At 41.6% G+C, this 18,717-nt stretch overlaps 3 protein-coding genes across 3 annotated transcripts; 1 reads left to right on the plus strand and 2 right to left on the minus strand.

Annotated features, from left to right (window-relative positions):
* Positions 1-233: 233 nt before the first annotated feature.
* EAE98_006605 (uncharacterized protein) lies at positions 234-584 on the minus strand (the record flags this gene model as incomplete). Its single annotated transcript, XM_038954228.1, has 1 exon — positions 234-584. The coding sequence occupies one exon, from the start codon at positions 582-584 to the stop codon at positions 234-236; it is 351 nt and encodes a 116-aa protein (XP_038809473.1).
* A 5,483-nt stretch (positions 585-6,067) lies between these two features.
* Positions 6,068-7,232, plus strand: EAE98_006606 (uncharacterized protein; the record flags this gene model as incomplete). Its single annotated transcript, XM_038954229.1, has 3 exons — positions 6,068-6,302; positions 6,374-6,526; positions 6,586-7,232. The coding sequence occupies 3 exons, from the start codon at positions 6,068-6,070 to the stop codon at positions 7,230-7,232; spliced, it is 1,035 nt and encodes a 344-aa protein (XP_038809474.1).
* A 1,662-nt stretch (positions 7,233-8,894) lies between these two features.
* On the minus strand, positions 8,895-11,258 carry EAE98_006607 (uncharacterized protein; the record flags this gene model as incomplete). The annotated part of the gene is made up of 2 exons (XM_038954230.1): positions 8,895-10,291; positions 11,015-11,258. The coding sequence occupies 2 exons, from the start codon at positions 11,256-11,258 to the stop codon at positions 8,895-8,897; spliced, it is 1,641 nt and encodes a 546-aa protein (XP_038809475.1).
* Positions 11,259-18,717: the final 7,459 nt, after the last annotated feature.

Consider the following 18,717-nt stretch of genomic DNA (forward strand, 5'->3'; position numbering starts at 1 on the left):
GTTGATTATCCTCATCCAGCTATCATGGGAATCCATTTCAGTCCATTGCGATCGTCTATCGCCCACTAGCAATTCTCCTCCTGTTTTCCAAGTACCGGCACTGCCAACCTTCTGCAGATCATTCGCCGTAATCCTTGCATTGGCCAAATATCTTATCACCACAACTAGATCAGACCATCGAATATATCTTTCCAATCATCAATGTGATGGTTTCTTTTGCCAAGCTTGATTTTCTACCTCTTTTCTCCCTTCGATCCGCCGCCCGTTTGACCCGATGGCAGTTGTATAAACTGGAACTCTTTACCATCTTGTTCGGCTTTCTTCTTCAAAGCTTCGATATCCAAACCGTCTGGGATGTTATCGCCGTGTATTGTTATACTGAATTTATAGCGTTCTTTACAATTTGGTTCGTGGGTCGGCCAGTCGGCCTTTTGACAATCGCGAGAGCAGTAGGGTGTTTTGCACCGTTCACAACTGGGGAAGCTTCCCATAGAAGTTTCTGTCTTGCGGCAGTTGGCACAAGAGCGGACCGGCTTTGAGAAAGAGGGTGTTGGTGGTTCTGAGGTAGAAGATCTTGAAGACATGGTGATGGTTCGGCAAACACACAATTCGAGGACTTGGCGATGGGAATAAAAGTGCTATGCAGGGCTAATGCTAGAAGTCTGGCAATATGAGACGATGTATACACGAGTGTTGAAGGATCTGAATACCCACTTTTGGAATAAAGTCACTAGTGGGATTTTGTGGAGTGGTCAGGAATTCAAAATGTAAGATGGCCAAGAATTACTTTCGTACCTGCCGTGGAGAAGGGGGTTTTATCTACATTTGTAGGACGAAGCTGTCCCTATCGATATCCCGTTATACGAAACCGATGCATATGGGATCATGCCTTGACTCCGGAAGTTGCACGAGACAAAGGTTAAGAAATTTCACCACAGACTGCTGAATCGATTCGAGACCGCGTATAAATTATTTGCATTCTTGGATATTACTTCATCCTTTCATTTGTATAACCAACATTTGGGCAAGGCTTTCGACAGGCGTTCCAAGCTATTTAGGTGTAGCGATACCAATCGTTTTTCTATGTTAATTTAATAGGTACCGAATGCATATATGTACCTATGAAATAAAAGGTTTGGTAGTAAAGATGGCAATTGGTAATCAGAAAAGTAACCCCACCTTTGCGGGAGTGATAAAAAGAACCGAGGCTAGCTAGATGATTACTCTTTGGAGTATATTACCGAATCTTGCGCTTTTGGTGAATCTCAATCTTTAACATACAACTACCTACTCTAAGTCCGGAGTTGATCTACAGCTCCACTCTCGTTGATTGGTGCCCAACAATTCAAGCCGAATTTATTTGGAGACTCCGAAACCTAACTCAGTCAAAAAGGAGCTTCGGAGTAGGGAAACGGACCGTAGTGGGGTGCATTAGTTTTGTAGATGTGACCCATCAATCTGGCTCGGTTAACGGATTTGGCTATATGTGCGCTTACATTATTGGTAAGTGCTCTGATTGCTCTGATTTGAGTGCGTCGATTATCATCATATTTTTATGTGTCACCATGAATTTTTAGTGATATTGTGTGCTTATATATGCAGGTTTGTCACAATTAATATATCTTTTCATAACTGCGCGCGCGATCACAAGCAAAAGGTACGACCACACCACCATTAATTCGTACCTGTGGAAAATCTTAGGACCCTCCTTGTGCTTGAGTAGTATTCGACCTCCAAAACTGGAAAGTTTAGATGGGAATGATACTCTATATATGCATGGGATCTCTTTGTTGAGACGAATTGACGACCACTGCATGAAAATGAGGTAGCTAGTACAACGCCAGTCGTTACACAATGCACGCCGGGTTAACGTTTGGGAATACTACCATGCTCAGTGCGAATTTACCTTCCACATTTTTGTTGATCTCAGGCCAAGATCCCACAGAGTGGCCAGATACGTATGTACATGGCATTACAAGGCTTTTATATTATTCTAGGAAAGTTTGATGTGGCCGCGACACAAGACTACAAGAGTACCAGGTGCCTTTTGATGGAACAAGATCCACGAAACCTTGATTTGAAATTGGATTGATTAACTTTATTGCTTGCTCTCAAAAAAATTCGAGTCGAAGATATGGAATCGAAGTTACATGAAGAATACATGATGGGGTTCAAAATATTTGGGTATTACATCCACAGTGTAGACCCAGATACACAAACAGTATGACGAAACCATGATCTTCAACGCATGGTGCCACGTCTCATAGTGACATGTTTACTACACAGAATCGTGCGACAGTTACAGATTGAGCCCTCGGTATCATGCAAGAGTTACCATTATCGTCTCTTTGCCACCGATAACAATCTTTGCCGAGCCGGTCTTTGAATACAGCCGTGGCGCGGAGATTATGGGGAATTAAATGGCTGGGAAATAGGGTTCTGCACCGAACTTCCACAGCATGACCGATGCATTTGCCACCACCCCTTCCGTTTTTTACCGCCCTGTGCGGAAAGGCTATACGGCGATACATCTTTGACAGTTTCAGAATTAGGATCTTTCCTAACAAGAAAAATCACTTTTTTATTGTTAAAGAGATAGAGCAGGGACAGCGTGGACTTTGCCTTCGTTCAAAGTTTCATCATGGGACCATGGATTAGTTCTAAGCCTTGACAGGATGATTCCTTGAGGTGTACTCTCGTGACGGACGACATTAGCCAGGGAGATATTAATTACCGTATCTTGATACAATCCCACCCACAACTGGCCTTCTACCATGAAACCATTGAGGCTCTACCAATCAAGAGATATATTAATCAAATATCAACACTCGCGAATTTGGCGATGCCACGCCTCGAGCACCCAAAGCAGGCAGAACTAATGCCAGTCCTTGCTCCCTTACCAGCGTGCAGAGGTTTGCTCATGCGATCAAACTCCAGGATCTAGAACCATCTCAAGTACCTCAATACTATGACATCTCATTTATTACCTACCTAAAGAGCGACACGGATGGGTGCTTGCACGACTCAGTTCCGTAAGCCGCAGCATTTGGGTTTGCATGCTATTCAAGGATATACTTAGCTTTTCCTTGCCATCTGCTCTGCTGACAGGTACACGAGCAACCCTATTATATCAATGAGCGACGGGCGTGAACACTGATTCCTTCAACCCCGCCGAAGATATTGGACTGGGATCACATCCTGCATTCACCAGCAAATTATGTACGCAGAAAGATCATAGTTCTGCTCTGCAGAATGCCTAAATTGCAATAGCTTGCTTTATCTAGACTGGGGCATGACTTTGTTTCTGGGATGTAAGTCTTAGTCTTCTTGTTGTAACTCCTGACCTTGATTTCCACTGGTCATCAAAAGAAGCGCCACCATGCTATTATGACGAAACATGGGGCTTGTTGAAGACTCTACGCCGCTGACATGCGTTTTCAGCATGTTTCGATGTGGAGGATTGACTTTTCAAGATACTGGTCATTTCTCACTCCGTCATACTGATTCTTTTCAAAGATTATCCGCCGAAATTGAAAGTGGAGACGGATGTTCCTTTTCACTTGAGTTATATGTTTCTTCATGATAAAGTTTACCGGAGTCTGATTCTCTAAGCCTCGGAGTTTGAGCCACGAGATTTGAAATTGGGTGGAAATTGACAATTCCAACTTTAGATATTACTGCCAAGCACGTGAGAACTTTAGCACTCAAAAGGCCTCATGCATGATCAAGGGATTCAAATCGAATACTTCTCGTGGAAGTAAATTTGCTCATTTCGCCAGGATTCGAGGTAACTCTTGACTCTCAGAGACATTAGATTGCGACAGTTGTCCAAATCTATTCTGATGTCCAACTCAGTTCGGTGTGAAAACTTCCTTTATGTTTTTAATCTTACTTAAGATTCTTTCCGAAGCGGAAAACGTTTCAAATCCTCAGATTTTAAAAATGAATCCCAATGAGATTAGGTGATGCGGAGGTCACATGACATTCTACTGTCCCAAAGGAGAACAAATGTTGCAGGATTCCCTCCGGCACCCCATTCCATTTAGAAAATCCTCAAAAAAAATCAGATTAAGACCTGTTAGGAAGCCGCACATAACGACGAATAGTTGTTTCTAGTTCTTTGGGAATTTAAACCCCCGAAAGAAGAAAACGATATGGACAAGGCTAGAGAAATATCAAAGAACACCTGTCCTTCTTCTGGGGTCAAATGGGTCGTTTTCAAGGGCTTCATTTTCCGCCTTCGATTCAAGATATCGAGAACTATCCAGGAGAATTCTTAACCAATTCCATCATCAGGAATCCGTTCAGAGCTTACGTACTTCGATAGCTTCTCGCTTGGACATCAACAGAGACCTCTCATTGTCTCATGCTTGGATTTTACGAAATCCACTCTGCTCCACGACACTTATTTTACTTGATGCTACATTTTATATCCGGATACCGGCACCTTGATTAATACCTACCCACCGCAGAGATTATCAATAAGAGGAAAGATATTCCGATACTCGTGACTCTGGCGATCACTTGTGCGAATTTCTCAAGAGATTAGGAATTATTGCAGAGAAAATAGTGTCTTCGTTTGAGTCTTAGCCTATCACAAACTGGTCAGAAGTACCCGTGGCTCAGAATTATTCTCCAGGCATGAGATAACACGCCGCTTGACCCTCCTATCGGTGCGGGATTAGCTCGGTTGGACACATGATGGTACATTGAAAACCCAATCATATCCGATGCATTGGTTATAGAAATATGTCATCTCATACTTGGTCGCCGCTTCGAAGCCATGAAATTCAATGAAATTCCTCGATTGTCTGCTAATGCGTTGTTTGGGCCACAGCGACAACAGCATCGATTTGAAGAATACTCATTCTTGATCCGATCGTAACCTAATGGGGCTTGAAGGAATCGAGCGAGAAAAGACACATATCACTACCGTTATTGTGAATAAGTTACATGTCTCGAAAACTTGCAAGTGCTTAAACTTAATGGCTACGTTACATTCCAGAAAATCGATTAATCTGGACCGAGGTATCAATCACTGCCATCAAGATAGTCCTTCATCACCATGGCATCAAATTAAGCATCAATCAACTAAATTGGGTGTTATGATCATGATCTTGGCATGTCGAAACTCGTTCTGGTACTGCCATTGACTTTACCAGATGAACCCTAAGATTTGTTTTAGAGACGAACCGATCGTCTTAGAATCTACACATAGAGCCACTTTCAATGCTGAATACAATCATTCAGTAAAGATACGAAAAGCAAAACTGCACAGCCAGACCTTGATATTCAAGAGAGTAATAGCCCCGGATCAAATATTAAGCGGGAGAGTCGACTTCAGCCTTGGCGGCAATGCTTCAATGCCAAGGCCAGCAACGCGCGTTTCACTCCACTTTCTGGACTATTCGAAAGAGAATTCGCGTCAACTGTCCAGCACGGCATTGGGTGCCGTGCTGATGTGGCTCATTCAATCCGTCATCCTTTTTTCTTCTGTCCAATCGAATTTTTCTTGTTGCAAATATACCTTTACTTGATGCACTGACCTCGACATATGTCAGTGCAATTTTAGAGTACTAAATAAGCTGCCAAGAGCGACGGGGCCGGGTACCTGCATGGAGCTTTCCTGGAAAAACCGTCTGTTGCGTTTCTCCCATCATACTGCCAGTGGGAGGCCGGCAGTGACATACTGTTACGATTATTCTTGTGCTAGCGAGACGACGCCAGTGACATGCTATGGAGACTGTTTGAGGTCTTGTTCTTCCTCTTTTGCAAGTGATGAGATGGAGGTTACAATTGAAGTGGCAACGGGTACGTAGAACCTAATCTATCGTATGCTCAATCCCTGGGAATATTGGGTTGCCAGTTGAAGATGAATTCGTAAGCTCCTTCGGCATTGGAAAGAGGTTTGAGGGGGGAAGACACAACATGGGGAGGAGAGAAGATATATAACTTTGACGTTTTATTCGAAAATAGTTTCTTCCCATCCTCAGTATTCTCAGCATCATTGACACCAGTCTTCTAGCATCTACAACCTTTTGAACAAATACCTACCGCTTATCCGACAATGCATTTCTCAGCAGCTGCTATTTCAGCCATCTTGGCTACCTCCGTCATTGCTCACCCAGGTCATGATGTTAGACAAGAGATTGCCGAGAGAGCTTCCTTCATGTCTCAACTCAAGACTCGTGATCTCAGCCACTGCTCTGCAAAGTTAAAGGCTAGAGGCCTTGAGCAAGCAGCTGTCGCAAGACGCTCTGCCATTGCTAAAAGTGAGAGAAAGAAGAGAGGTATCAGCTCTGGTAAGTTCCATTCCACTATTTTTCACTACTTATCAAATTCATGCAGAGAAACTAATCCATTTTGCGAACAGAGCAACCTTACTTGAAGGCAAGAGATGAGGCAACTGTTCTCAACACCACACACTTGTCTACTATAGACTATGACACTACCACTGATGAGTCCGTTGTCTTTTCCGGAAACAACTCCTGTATTCTCAGCCCAGAAGTCACTCAAGGCCCTTACTGTAAGTACACATTCCATATCCATGCAACAATACTAGCAAATTCTAATACCCAACCTCAGACGTTTCTGGTGAATATGTCCGAGCAGACATCGTCGAAGAACAAGAAGGAGTCGATCTCATTCTTGACACCCAAGTAATTGATATGTCTACTTGCGATCCCGTCACCAACGCCTTTGTCGAGATCTGGCATTGCAATTCTACCGGTGTATACAGTGGTATTGTCGCCTCAACCAACGGCAACGCCGCAGATACCGCCAACATCAACGCCACTTTCCTCCGCGGTCTCCAGCCAACCGACTCCGAAGGTGTCGCTCAATTCCAAACTCTCTTCCCCGGTCACTACACCTCTCGCTCAAACCACATTCACGTTCTCGTCCACTTCAACGGAACTACCTATGAAAACGGTACCTATGGTGGCGGAGTCATCTCCCACGTTGGACAAATGTTCTTCGATCAAGATTTGATTACTCAGGTCGAGGCTGTTTCCCCATACAGCACCAACAACCAACCAACAACTTTGAACTCTGAGGATAGCGTTTTGGTTGACGAGGCTGCTTCCTCTGATCCTATGATCAACTACTCGCTTTTGGGTGAGACTGTTGCTGATGGTATCTTTGGATGGTTGGCTTTCGGTGTCGATGTCTCGAAGGCTTACAGCGTCAAGCCTGCTGCTAGCTTGTACTCTAGTGGTGGTGTTGAGAACTAGAAGACTTCAGCAGGCGGTGATTGATACCTGATGAGATCAATCCGAAGGAAGATGGTGATTTAGCGATGTTATATTCCAAGCGTTAGCGAAGCAAGTTATTCTGTCATATTCTATCATAATCAAATTGAAACTAAAATTTATCCTAATTCCTTCATGTGCCGTCTATATGATTGATGGTATTTGCTCAGATGTATTTTTATTTGAGTGTATGCTTTATTTTATGCTCAATTTGTCTGTACATTAACTTTATACTTGTTTTCGTCCAATTTCTTGACAAATTCACTAGGATAGAGACTAGACCCATTCTTTTCAACCTGATTCTGTGAATCATGTATCAACAGATTCCATTGAGATGTTGGTTTTCATGTTAATTCACCAGTAAAACATGAATTCTGCTTCCCACTCCTCGGATACAGAACAAAATTTCTAGAAATCTATCGCTAGGTATATAAAAGAAAAGACGGAGCGTGAAACCCAACTTTCCACATGAGCAGAACAACAGTAGGTATCATCCTCAGTATGTGCACACTCTGAAGCACGCGTTTCAACGTACTTAGCTACTACCCCAGTGTTACCATGATAAAAACCCGGTTAATCTAGCCATTATCACCCGAGCCGATAAAAATGCATGGTCATTGCCGAATTTCATATTCTGTTGTCTATACCTCCTCTTTTTGTTGTCGCTATTATATTTCTATCAGATGAGAGACGAGATGTACACCCTAAATTACCCCTTTCCTGCAGTTCTCGTCAGTGCACTTCCTGAAACGTAACTTAGACTGACTCAATTAGATATAGACAGAACGAAACCACTGTTACATGCTTTCGACTTGATAAATGCAATTTAACAATCCAAGAGATGGACTGGAACTCGGAGGGCCCTTTTAACTTGACGTATGGAATTGATCTTGAGCGGCGGGATAGTGTCAACAAAGTTTGAAGATCAGATAGTAAATCAACCTCATACACAACCCTTCAAAGCAAATGACCACGTGCGTCTCGATAAAACAGCGAATCTCACAATCACCTCGGGGTCCAGCTATTAAAAAGCCGAGAAACCTGTCTTTGACAGCACCAAACACATACTTCAAACAGAGAATCGAACACCCGCTAGGGAGTTACCAAACTTCTTCAGGCGACGATAGAGCGGGTCAATGTTGGTTCTTACTATACTCCAAGATGACAGGTTGGTTTATTATCGAGAATTGAATCTACATAGTCATCTCATGGATTCCTCTAGGTGATTGTGAGCAGTTTATGAGAAATGACAACAATAATAACATTGACAATGAACACCTTATACCGAATCAAAGCCGAGTACTGGCTGGGGAAGATCAACAATGCTTGATTGCGGCGGATTGTTTTTGGTAGGATTTACCATCTGATCAGTAGCGGAAGCTGGTAGCAATACATGTTGACTACAGTACACCCTTGTGCCGGGCATGTCATTCTGCGGCGGTATTAAACGAATTTTAGGCTGACGATTTTAAGAGAGATCCGCGCTGGTGCAAGACTAGGTAGGCAAGGGTTTTTCGATCTTACATTTGTATACTACACAAAAATACGGAGTTTCCAATCTGATTCTACAGGTTGCAGAGGTTATGAGTGAGTATCCTAACAAGTTCCATTTCCTTATCCAGCCAAGGACTTCAACTACCAAAATCAAGACATTCTCCAAACCCCCGCATCAACTTTCCAACCCCAATAATCGTGTTTCGTTTTTTCCACGGGCATAAAAAATGGCCACGGACCTTTTCTTAGCACATAGTTTTCCAACAATTTCGCAAACGTTATGTCTGTCCCCGGAACAGTATTCCAATTCCAGTCATATATATTCTTCCTATCGTCATACGTCAGAAGTTCGAATTTTTGAAGCGAGAGATTATCTCTCAACGAGGTAAGCATTTCTTTCCATTGGAATCGTGTGAGATGATTCCAGCCACTACCAGGTCCGCATCCATATCCTCCGCTAAGATGCAAGTTCTTGAGAGTAGACCGATGTCGCTCAAGAAATGAAATGAGAAGAGGTCCTGGAATGTCTGTTTGATGTAGACGAAGACTTTCTAAACGAGGGATCGTGATGCTATAGAAGGAATTTGTCCATGCAACTTGAAAGTCTGGTGTCATGCTTGTAGAGAGATTCATTACAAACATTAAGTCTAATCTTCGAAGACGCTGTGCCGAAACCAAAAGGTCGATGATTCTTTGAGCAACGAGCGAATCCTGCCAGGATGTAAATCCATAGTCCCAGAATCCAATCGAGAGTTGCTCGAGAGGGGTAACTAGACCACTGAGAGATCTATATGGATGGCCAGAACACTCGGATAGAAGGCAAAGCCGATGCAGAGAGGGTTGTAGGGGAATGAAAGGAGGAGATCCTAGTTCCTGGGATGATAAACAATCCATGGGTAGGCAGTCAAATTCAACAGACAAAAGTGCTACACCAGCCGCATTGATCGCTGCTACTATCGAAGTGTAATACCATTGAGACAAATCATCTGCCATAAATTGTGTTCGCTCTTCTTCGATTGTCGAGTTCCAACTAGGAATCCATGTTGAGGTCGATTGAAACATATCTTCCGAAAGCGGATAACTAAGTGAGGTGATCGTGAGGTTTTTAAAATTAGGAAGGTTGCTGAAGGCTTTTGCCAAGTGAATGGGATCACAGAAGCCAGGTTCATTAGCGATTCGTCTCCGAAGAATTTCTCTCGCATCTGAAAAGTAAAAAGTCCATTTTCTCGCATCACTCGAATCTAAAAATATGATTATCGACTTGATTGTTTGAGCTAGATGCGGGCATTCGGATACTTTACGCAGCCTATCCATATCTGTTGGTTGACAATGAGGGTGAAGCTTGAAGCCATCTCGGAATAGTCTCTCGGTCCCGGTTATAGCCCAAGCTCGAGATATTAATCTTAAAGTTCCTGCATCTTCGACATCAAGGTAATTAAAAGTTTGCGCTTTGATTTCAGATGGGAGATCTAGGTCGAGAGTGGGGCCGAGAAGGGGGTCGAGATTGAGATTTGAGATTGCGAGTACTTCTTCGTTTTTTTGGCGGTCTTTGTGATGTTGATCTTTGGAGTTGTTGTGCGTTCATCAGGGCATCCATTAGTTAGAAATGAGGCACAAACAATAAAAAAAGATGATGATACAACGAGAGTTGATAGGAGCAGAGTGAACATAAGCATGCCAAAATTGGGAGCACAAAGGATTCTATAGAGTTTAGGAATGTTGTTGAAAACGAACAAAATACGATTCACCAAAAGGGCCGAAAAATGAAAGGAAAGAACGACCAAGAAAGCAGGTCAATCTCAATACCACTGGTATATTGTAAATAGCCTACGACATCTGTTCGAATTCTTTGGGGTCTAAGATGCCACGAGTCGATGAGGGTATCATCAACATCGACCACTTTCCCTGAATGCGAAATACACGAAACTCATGAACGAAAAGCTTTTGACGAAGTATCATTGATGCAAGGCACACCACCTCCTTAACCAAACGCCTGTCCTCAGACAAGCTAGCCTATACCCATGGCATTTTTATTGTTCCCCATTATGTCCAAATTTAATTGCTCGTATATCGATGTATTCCGCAATTTTCCAAAATGCCAATCGATATCAAAATCTCAAAACTCCATTACCCCGCGATGGTATTCATTTGTTCTCGCAAGCTGCCCAATATCCAAAATAGCCCATGAGCCTGCGATAACTCCTATTACCCATAGTTCCAGGCTTGACTTCACATCACGCTGCAACCACAACAACAGCAAGCTGTCGCACATCCTGCACAACATCCCAAAGCGACATCATCTTTGTTGTGTTTCTTCTCGACCTTTTGTTGCTGGACATATACCACTTCCCTCGGACCTCCTTTTCCATCAGCCATTAGGTATGTAGGTTGAGGTTGAGGTTGAGCTGGCGCCTTGTATTCGTATTCTTGAGTGTAGACCGGTGGCATATTTGCGACATCTGCTGGTTCACGATCCCAGAGACTTTTTTGAGGCTGTTGGGGTCGATGTGCCATTTTTGACTGTGAATAATAATCGTAAATCTGTTGGGTTTCCGCTGGTGATTGGGTTGATGAACGCGGTTTGGGGTTTGACATTTAGATATTGAAAGGTCTGGCGCTGAATTTGTTCCCTATCACCACCCCAAGCCTTTATGATTCACTTCAATCTTCCCTTGCTGTGATGTCGTACGTTTGTGAGTCAAATAAGCAGCCAGATTACATTCATTTCCAGCAAGAGAACAAAATGAGAGTAGCAAGGAGATTAATACTTATTCATTTCATTTCACTCCGTTCCATGATCTTATTCTCACCCAACAATAGGCTGAGAAGGAACCTGACTTGTGTCCCTGCCGGACAACTCAGCCTCTTGCCACATCCAATCATGGAGGATGATGATCAAAAATGAGGTTGCACATTGGAGGCGGTGCCAAGCAATGTTAGGAAAAAGGATCAGTTGACACGGCGCGATGATCTTACATAAGCAAGTGAGGTTGATTACTCGATTAGACCATGATACCATCCTTTCTTAAATAACAAGTATAAAAATTACACGACAAGAAATCCTCCACAGAACAAATCATCCGGAGTACTCTTTTGGTCTTCTAGAATATTTGAATAAGGGGGGCGAGTTCATTTAAACCTTAAACTATCGACGCCAATCACGACTCCACTTCGAACTATTAGTTGTCGATCAATGCGGCCCGGCTTCCACTCCTCGACCTACATTTGCTCTAGATACTTTATTGGTCTTAGGTTTCCCGTCATACAAAAATAGACATGCCGCCTCGAGGTCCTCGATTACAATTCAAGCCACTTTTCTACCTCATCACCTTCCCCTTGCTCATATTGAGCGTTCGAAAGCCTCACGTGCCTTCCCACAAGAAGATATAAACATTGTATCTTCGTTACTCGTGGAGCCCGTTATGTATAGGGAGACCAAAATAGATCGTGCATAAGGCTGAGGTGGTGATATCTGGACAAGGATGAGGCTCATAGTCTAGGATATATTTTGAGATGAACCAACGTTGAACCCAAAACACACGATGTGTCAGCCTCAGCCTTTTAACCCCACAATTCAAGACTTGAGTTGTTTCCTAGATCAGGTCAAATAGTTGGTCTGAATCTAAACCCGAATGGTTGGTAGAACTCATGGCTAGGCAATCTAAATTGTATCTTTGGGTTTGTTCCTTCGCCTAGGCTATGATATTATCGAGCATGGCTGGAAGGTGGGGAATTCTTGAAGGAAGCTGAGTACAAACACAAACATGTCGGGCTTCCAACGTCGATGATACCAAGTTCAAAATACTAGGCGATGGTCATGCTACGAGGCAAACCATATATGCCTTGGAGCCTGCTGTTCAGCTCCAAAAATGACTTTCCAACAAAAATCACCTCAGATATCAGCTCCACGACATCAATTTTTTTTAGATCCAACAGCGAAAAAAGATACGACGCTCATCGCACTTCAATCACCTAGTAGCAGTTTGCCAGGAAATATGGTGCATTATCAGGAGACACGAGACGGGGTACGAGGTCATACAACGTAGACCTACTGCTTCTACCTTGTAGCGAATTCTTCGGCTCATCAAGGAAAGAAAAGCTTTCCCTTCCGTATCCCTAACTTTAATTGTGGAACTTCTTATCATGTTCTCTCCGCAGTCTCTTATAGTTCATGTTAGTAAGGGGGTTGAACAGCAGTTTGTTTCAACAGGGTGTAACTCGTCATCACCCCGAGTGCAGAGCTGTCAGTCTATTCCCCAACGGAGGAGACTCATTGCCGGATCCATCGCTTTAATATAGGTGGGGAAGGGGGTTGCCCTGGTCCCAATTAACAAAAGGCTTCAAATACCCATGTTCAATTATGATACTCAAATGGCTTGGATTGTTGATATCATTATGAATGTTGATCAACTTCGAATGCTAAATGCTTCATTTGATCCAATGACCCAGACCATCAGATACCCCGTTTTGATGTAAAGTCACCCTCCTGCGCTTGTATCATCGTTCTGTAGTAGAATCTGCGTTACGAATGCCATTTTGGAGCCTGGATATCAAGACCACTATTTCTCTTTCCATTTTCATACCGGTCGCCATGATACACGCAACCTCTTACTATCCCTTTTCAATGTACCACTTTTCTTTCACTATACTACTTCCGCCATCAGACTAGTCTCCTCCGACATCTTCGATCTGAGGAGAATGAGAGAAACATATTTGACTGCTTTCATAATATATAACTTACAGGGAGAAGTTTAACACAATTAATTTATTGTGACCGTTATACGTTCACCTACATCCTTTTATTTCCAAAGTGGAGGATCTTAAAAACAGAAAATTTTCAATCTCTCTTTTCTTCCTGAAGCTCGACGTGATGAAGAGGAGGCAACGATCGGTCATGTGCAACAAGTTTTGCACAATGATATTCACCCGTAGACTCATGTTATCAAAGAAAGAGCATACTGTATACTTCGTATGAAGTCAATACCTAGTCCATTATATATGTTCACTTCTCGGCTCGGCCTTCCGCATGGTTTGCGACTATATTTAAGGTCCTTCCATTCCAGTAACTTCAAGCCTCATCTGTCTAGTGAGGAGCTCCTAGAAGCAAAGCTAAGTACCTAGGTAGTAGGCAATCTTCTCGTTCTTACTAGATCCGAGGCGCGGAAGCTTCTCTTGCATACCTAGTATACACACGGACGAGATATTCAGATTATCATCGTTCATGTTCGTCTTTTGATCATCACTGAGAGTTCTTGCTGTTATTCACGAGAGTTGTCGGACGATACGATTTCTCTTTTAATATGACTCTATCGTTCTAACGTGAACGTTGACTTAGGCCCTGAGACAGATTTGCGTATGTAATTAAAGGTTGTGATGCTCTCTGTACTTCCACAGGAAGATTGATTCCCCTTGCAGTGTTTATTTCACCTGTTGTATAATTGAAGTGATGAATGAATTACGTCTCCATGCTCATCTCTTATATACCCTCGTATAGTCTCAAACAAGGAATCTCTATCTGAGATTCACTATAGGGATTCTCCTTCTCCATTCTCAGGACTCTTCAGCTTCACTCTCACTTCTCTGATATTCGTGAAGTGCCATCCTGAATATATAAAGCTCACGTTTATCATCTTGGGATACTTCTTTATATCATCCTGATCGCTAAACAACACCGTGTCAACAAGGAGGATAGTGAAGCGGGGTTTGGAATCTTACAAGTTTCCAAATCGCGGTACTAAAAGTGCCAGTTCGAGTTCGAGTGGGCAGTGTAATTTTGGTTCTATCGCTACACACAGTCATTTTTGCCGGCGCTTGCAATTATTGTCGCTAAATAACTACGTAATTCAATTTAATGCCATCCGGAGAATTCATATTTGCTACTTTTGTCGAAATATCGATGATGAGGATCAAAACAGATTCAGGCTTTTTTTTTTCTTGCAAAAGACAAACAAATCTCAGGTTCGAATTCGCTTGGAAGTATGCTCACGCAGATTCCTCTCAGGACAGTAGTTTCTTTACCACTCCTGACCGAAGTCTGAGCATGCGCGTCGTATGTTTCTACGCGATGACACTTTTGATCTTTGTGAGATGGAGAGTCGAAAACTACTTATACGATTGCTGGAGAATTCCCTAATTCTCATTCCTAATCTAGCCCTTAGTGTCGCTTTATAATTCTTCTATCGATTTTCCTTGAAATAATTCATATATATATCCTATCACTGGGAACTTGCTCTAATATACACCCCTACAAAAATTCGAAAATTGTCCCAAGGAGATAACTGCTGGCTTCTACCATCTGATACGACCATGATTCTGTATTAGATAGATACAGCTTATTTTCAGTATGTATGGGAAAGAGTTCTTAATCCTCGTCGAGGCCATGCGGTTCTTATTGTTTTTGAAACTTATTTATTGTTATAAACTTTTATTGACACATCAATTTCACCTTCTATAAAACTTCTCATAGACTTAGAGCTACGTCGAGGAAGGATCAGTTGCAGTGGTTGCCACATCCACAATTTGGCCATCTATATGAAATTCTGTATTCAACACGTCAGTCTTGTGTGTATGAACTCTGGGTATAATTTTCTGGAACCTTGACAGTGTGTTTTGATTAAAAATCAGTGAAGAAGAGTGTATATCACTGTCAACGTCGTGCATTCGCTGTTATTGTTGAATGGATTTAATGAAATTTTTACCAATTCTAAATAACCAGTCGATGATTATAGCAGAATATGCATCTAATTCTATCGCATGATAACACAATATAACCTTGGTTGACTCTCCAGGCCCTCTGCATGGTGATTTTTCTTCGCTGATTCATGGCTGGTCACATAAATCGTATGTAGCAGAGCTCTTATACAGAGGAATCCCAGTGCATTCGAGCTCCGTAAAAGCGGACAGTGAATGCAACTTCTTCATTTCTCCGCACGCACATTTTCCACAGCTTAAACCCAATAATTATACCTCCCAGCATATCTGACCAATCGTTCAATGCTCAGAGCATGTTGCCCACTAAACAGTTCACTAATCTCTCTTCTTTCTGCATCCGGATCCTACTTTCTTATTTAAGCCATTCGTGAACCTTGCTTTTCTATTATCAGTAAACACATTAAATAATATTGAAAAAGGACAATGTTGCTTTGATGGACAGCAAGCTTTGCGTTCTACAAAACTTGCATACAAACAGTGAGAGCCTCCAGATGATTTCAAAGCCATTTCACAGTATACTGAGAGTTTAGGATACCTGGTCATTCCAAGCTGAAAATCTGCACTGTCGAAATTTGATGACGTGAATATAGTATTGGCGATGAAAATGTGTCGAAAATAACAAAAATGGCACCAGCGACAACTAACAGCATCTTTTGGACTCTAAGAAAACACTGGCAGTTTACCACATCGCAAAATAAACTCGAGTATAGGTTAATGGGAACGAAGAGTTTAGGTTTAGTGAGCCAGGTGAATGGGACACGGCTTCCACATCCAGAGACTCCCTAATCTTCTGAGCATGTGTATGAGTTGATGCTACCTAGGATAGTAAAGGTTTATATAATGATTGATGTGTCGAAGAGAGATGTTGGGGCAGGCTAGCTGGAGAGATGGAGGTGGCGTGGTAAGAGAGGCTAGATGGTGAATTAAGCAGTTAAACACTCTGAGTTTCCAGTTTGAGCAATGCAGAGCATCCTCGTACTATCCACATCTTTCACTGTTCCATTCACTTTCCATTCAGTTGCCTACTTAGAAATCCCGCATCGATCCATCCACCACTCTCCTTTTACAAATTACCCGCTTCCTCATTATTTTACATACAAGAATGGTATATAAAGCTTTCATATCACCTTCCATATCGCCTTCTGTACGCTCTGCACATTCGACCAAATTGCGTTTTCATGTCGATTCGTGAGAATGAATCTAACAAATGACCGGTGTATGAGTGGCTTTCCACGAGCTTTACTTAGCCATAGGTTGAACTCGGGAGTTTAGGATAATCACAAGAAACGACAAGGAGGTACCATTTCTTGTCATTTATTTTATGATTGTTGTTCACAGTGTTAACTTGTTGTTGAATAACCATTTTGCAATACTGATTTTTATATGAGCAGCAATGCCAACGGTATTTCATTTCGAAACCCGAGGAAATTTACTCCAGATGAGGTCTCTAGAAACGAGCCATAGGGTTCATCCTGTAGATAATGAAGCACGGAACTGGCTTCAAGCTCTTTATTGCTCATATTCTTCGAGCAATTGCTGTTTCATTATGATTCAGTACTCGTTTATACAGTAACCGTGTACAGCTATTCATCGGTTTCAAAAATCACATCAAAAATGGTCATTTTGCTTTATTTATATAAATAAAAATAAAATATTCAAAACCATTAAAATTGATTAGAATTTTAAATATAGTTTTATTATATAATGAAATACTCAGAATTTATAATTCTTTTGATTTTAAAATATAGGAATATTATTATTTATAAGATTGAATCTAAATCAAAAGAAAAGTTCTTGATTTTCACTTATTTTACTAATAAATTTCAATATTTTCAAATTATACCAACTTTCTATATAGATTTTATAATAAATAAAAATCTTTAAAAAAAACCATCTAATTTTTCTAAATTTTAATTGAAAATGAATAGAATTATATAAAATACATTAAATAAAATCTATACTATTATTGAAAAATATATAGATAATTTATATGAGTTTTGGTGTGATTTCGGTGTTCGGCAAACAGCTGTGCCCTAGTACTGTATATTACTCAATTCAACATCTGAGAAGTGAGTCTGAGCGAAAAGAGTGAACCACTTTGTATATTTGAGAGTGATATGACTACATAGTTCAAAAGCTGTATTGAGACTGCAGGAGTTTATGTTTATGTAGAGTGAATTACCCAACCTCACAAACAAGTCTTCCACTCACCTACTGGAAACTTCCATTCCTTGGCCCCAAAAGAGATATATAAAAGGTCTTGAGTTACAGACAAGTGCTCCATATCTTTACGAAGCCAAATTCTTAAAAAACATCAATGTGAGAGCAAGATTTCGCAAGAATAACTGATGCGTCAGACTACTGATGAGAATCCAGATATAATTAGTATTGGGAATGGTAAGATATGATACTGTGTGTTTCTGGTGCTACTCGTCTTATTCTTATCATCAATTGAAAATTTAGTTGTTCATGCTCAAATCGTCGTTGTTGCCAGGTAATCGAATACTATCCATAGCTGACGATACTTCATGAAATCATGCATCAAAACACCTAGACAAATTTGTTCTACTATAGCGGGTGCAAATCAAGAGAAAAGAGGAGGGAAGCTGACGAGGCATCCTCCCCCCCTTTTGTATCTCTTCTGCAAAATGTGTTCGAATTTGTCTTGATCAAACTCCTAGACAAACACATTTATATGTCGATCAGGGGGAAAGACTTAGGGCTCCACTCTATGGAGTCGGGTGGATGAGAGAAGAAGTGAATTCGGACATGGCTAGAGAGATGTGAAGATAATGCACTCTATCAATCATCAGGAAAATCAATGCGACATATTCAATACCGCCTAGTTTCCATACGTGGGGTATATAAAAACTAAATGCAAATGCAAACTCAAGCCTAAACCCCATCCACAACACGATCAAGAACTCATTTAAAATCACGTTCAGAATCCTCAAAGGAAGGACATTCTTTTCTGAGACTAGTGGCTTCTTGCTGGAAGGATAAAGAGCTCAATTTCGTATTCTAGAAGCTTTTTATATCAAAGTCTTGGGAAAGATCTCGGTTAGCTGGTGTGAGGAGTACAGTGATTATGATTAGGGTGTGAACTTGAACAAAGAGTTGACGTAATGTGGATATAGCGGGAGGGACAGTGTATGAGTGCCGGAGAGTTATTGGCTGTATAACCTATAGATGTAGAAAGCGGTATACAACTAAATCGCTGATGCAGAATTATATATTGGGAACAGTGATATCTCTGAGTTTT

Source organism: Botrytis deweyae (assembly GCF_014898535.1).
Source record: "Botrytis deweyae strain B1 chromosome Unknown BDEW_014, whole genome shotgun sequence".
Classification (NCBI taxonomy): Eukaryota; Fungi; Ascomycota; class Leotiomycetes; order Helotiales; family Sclerotiniaceae; genus Botrytis; species Botrytis deweyae.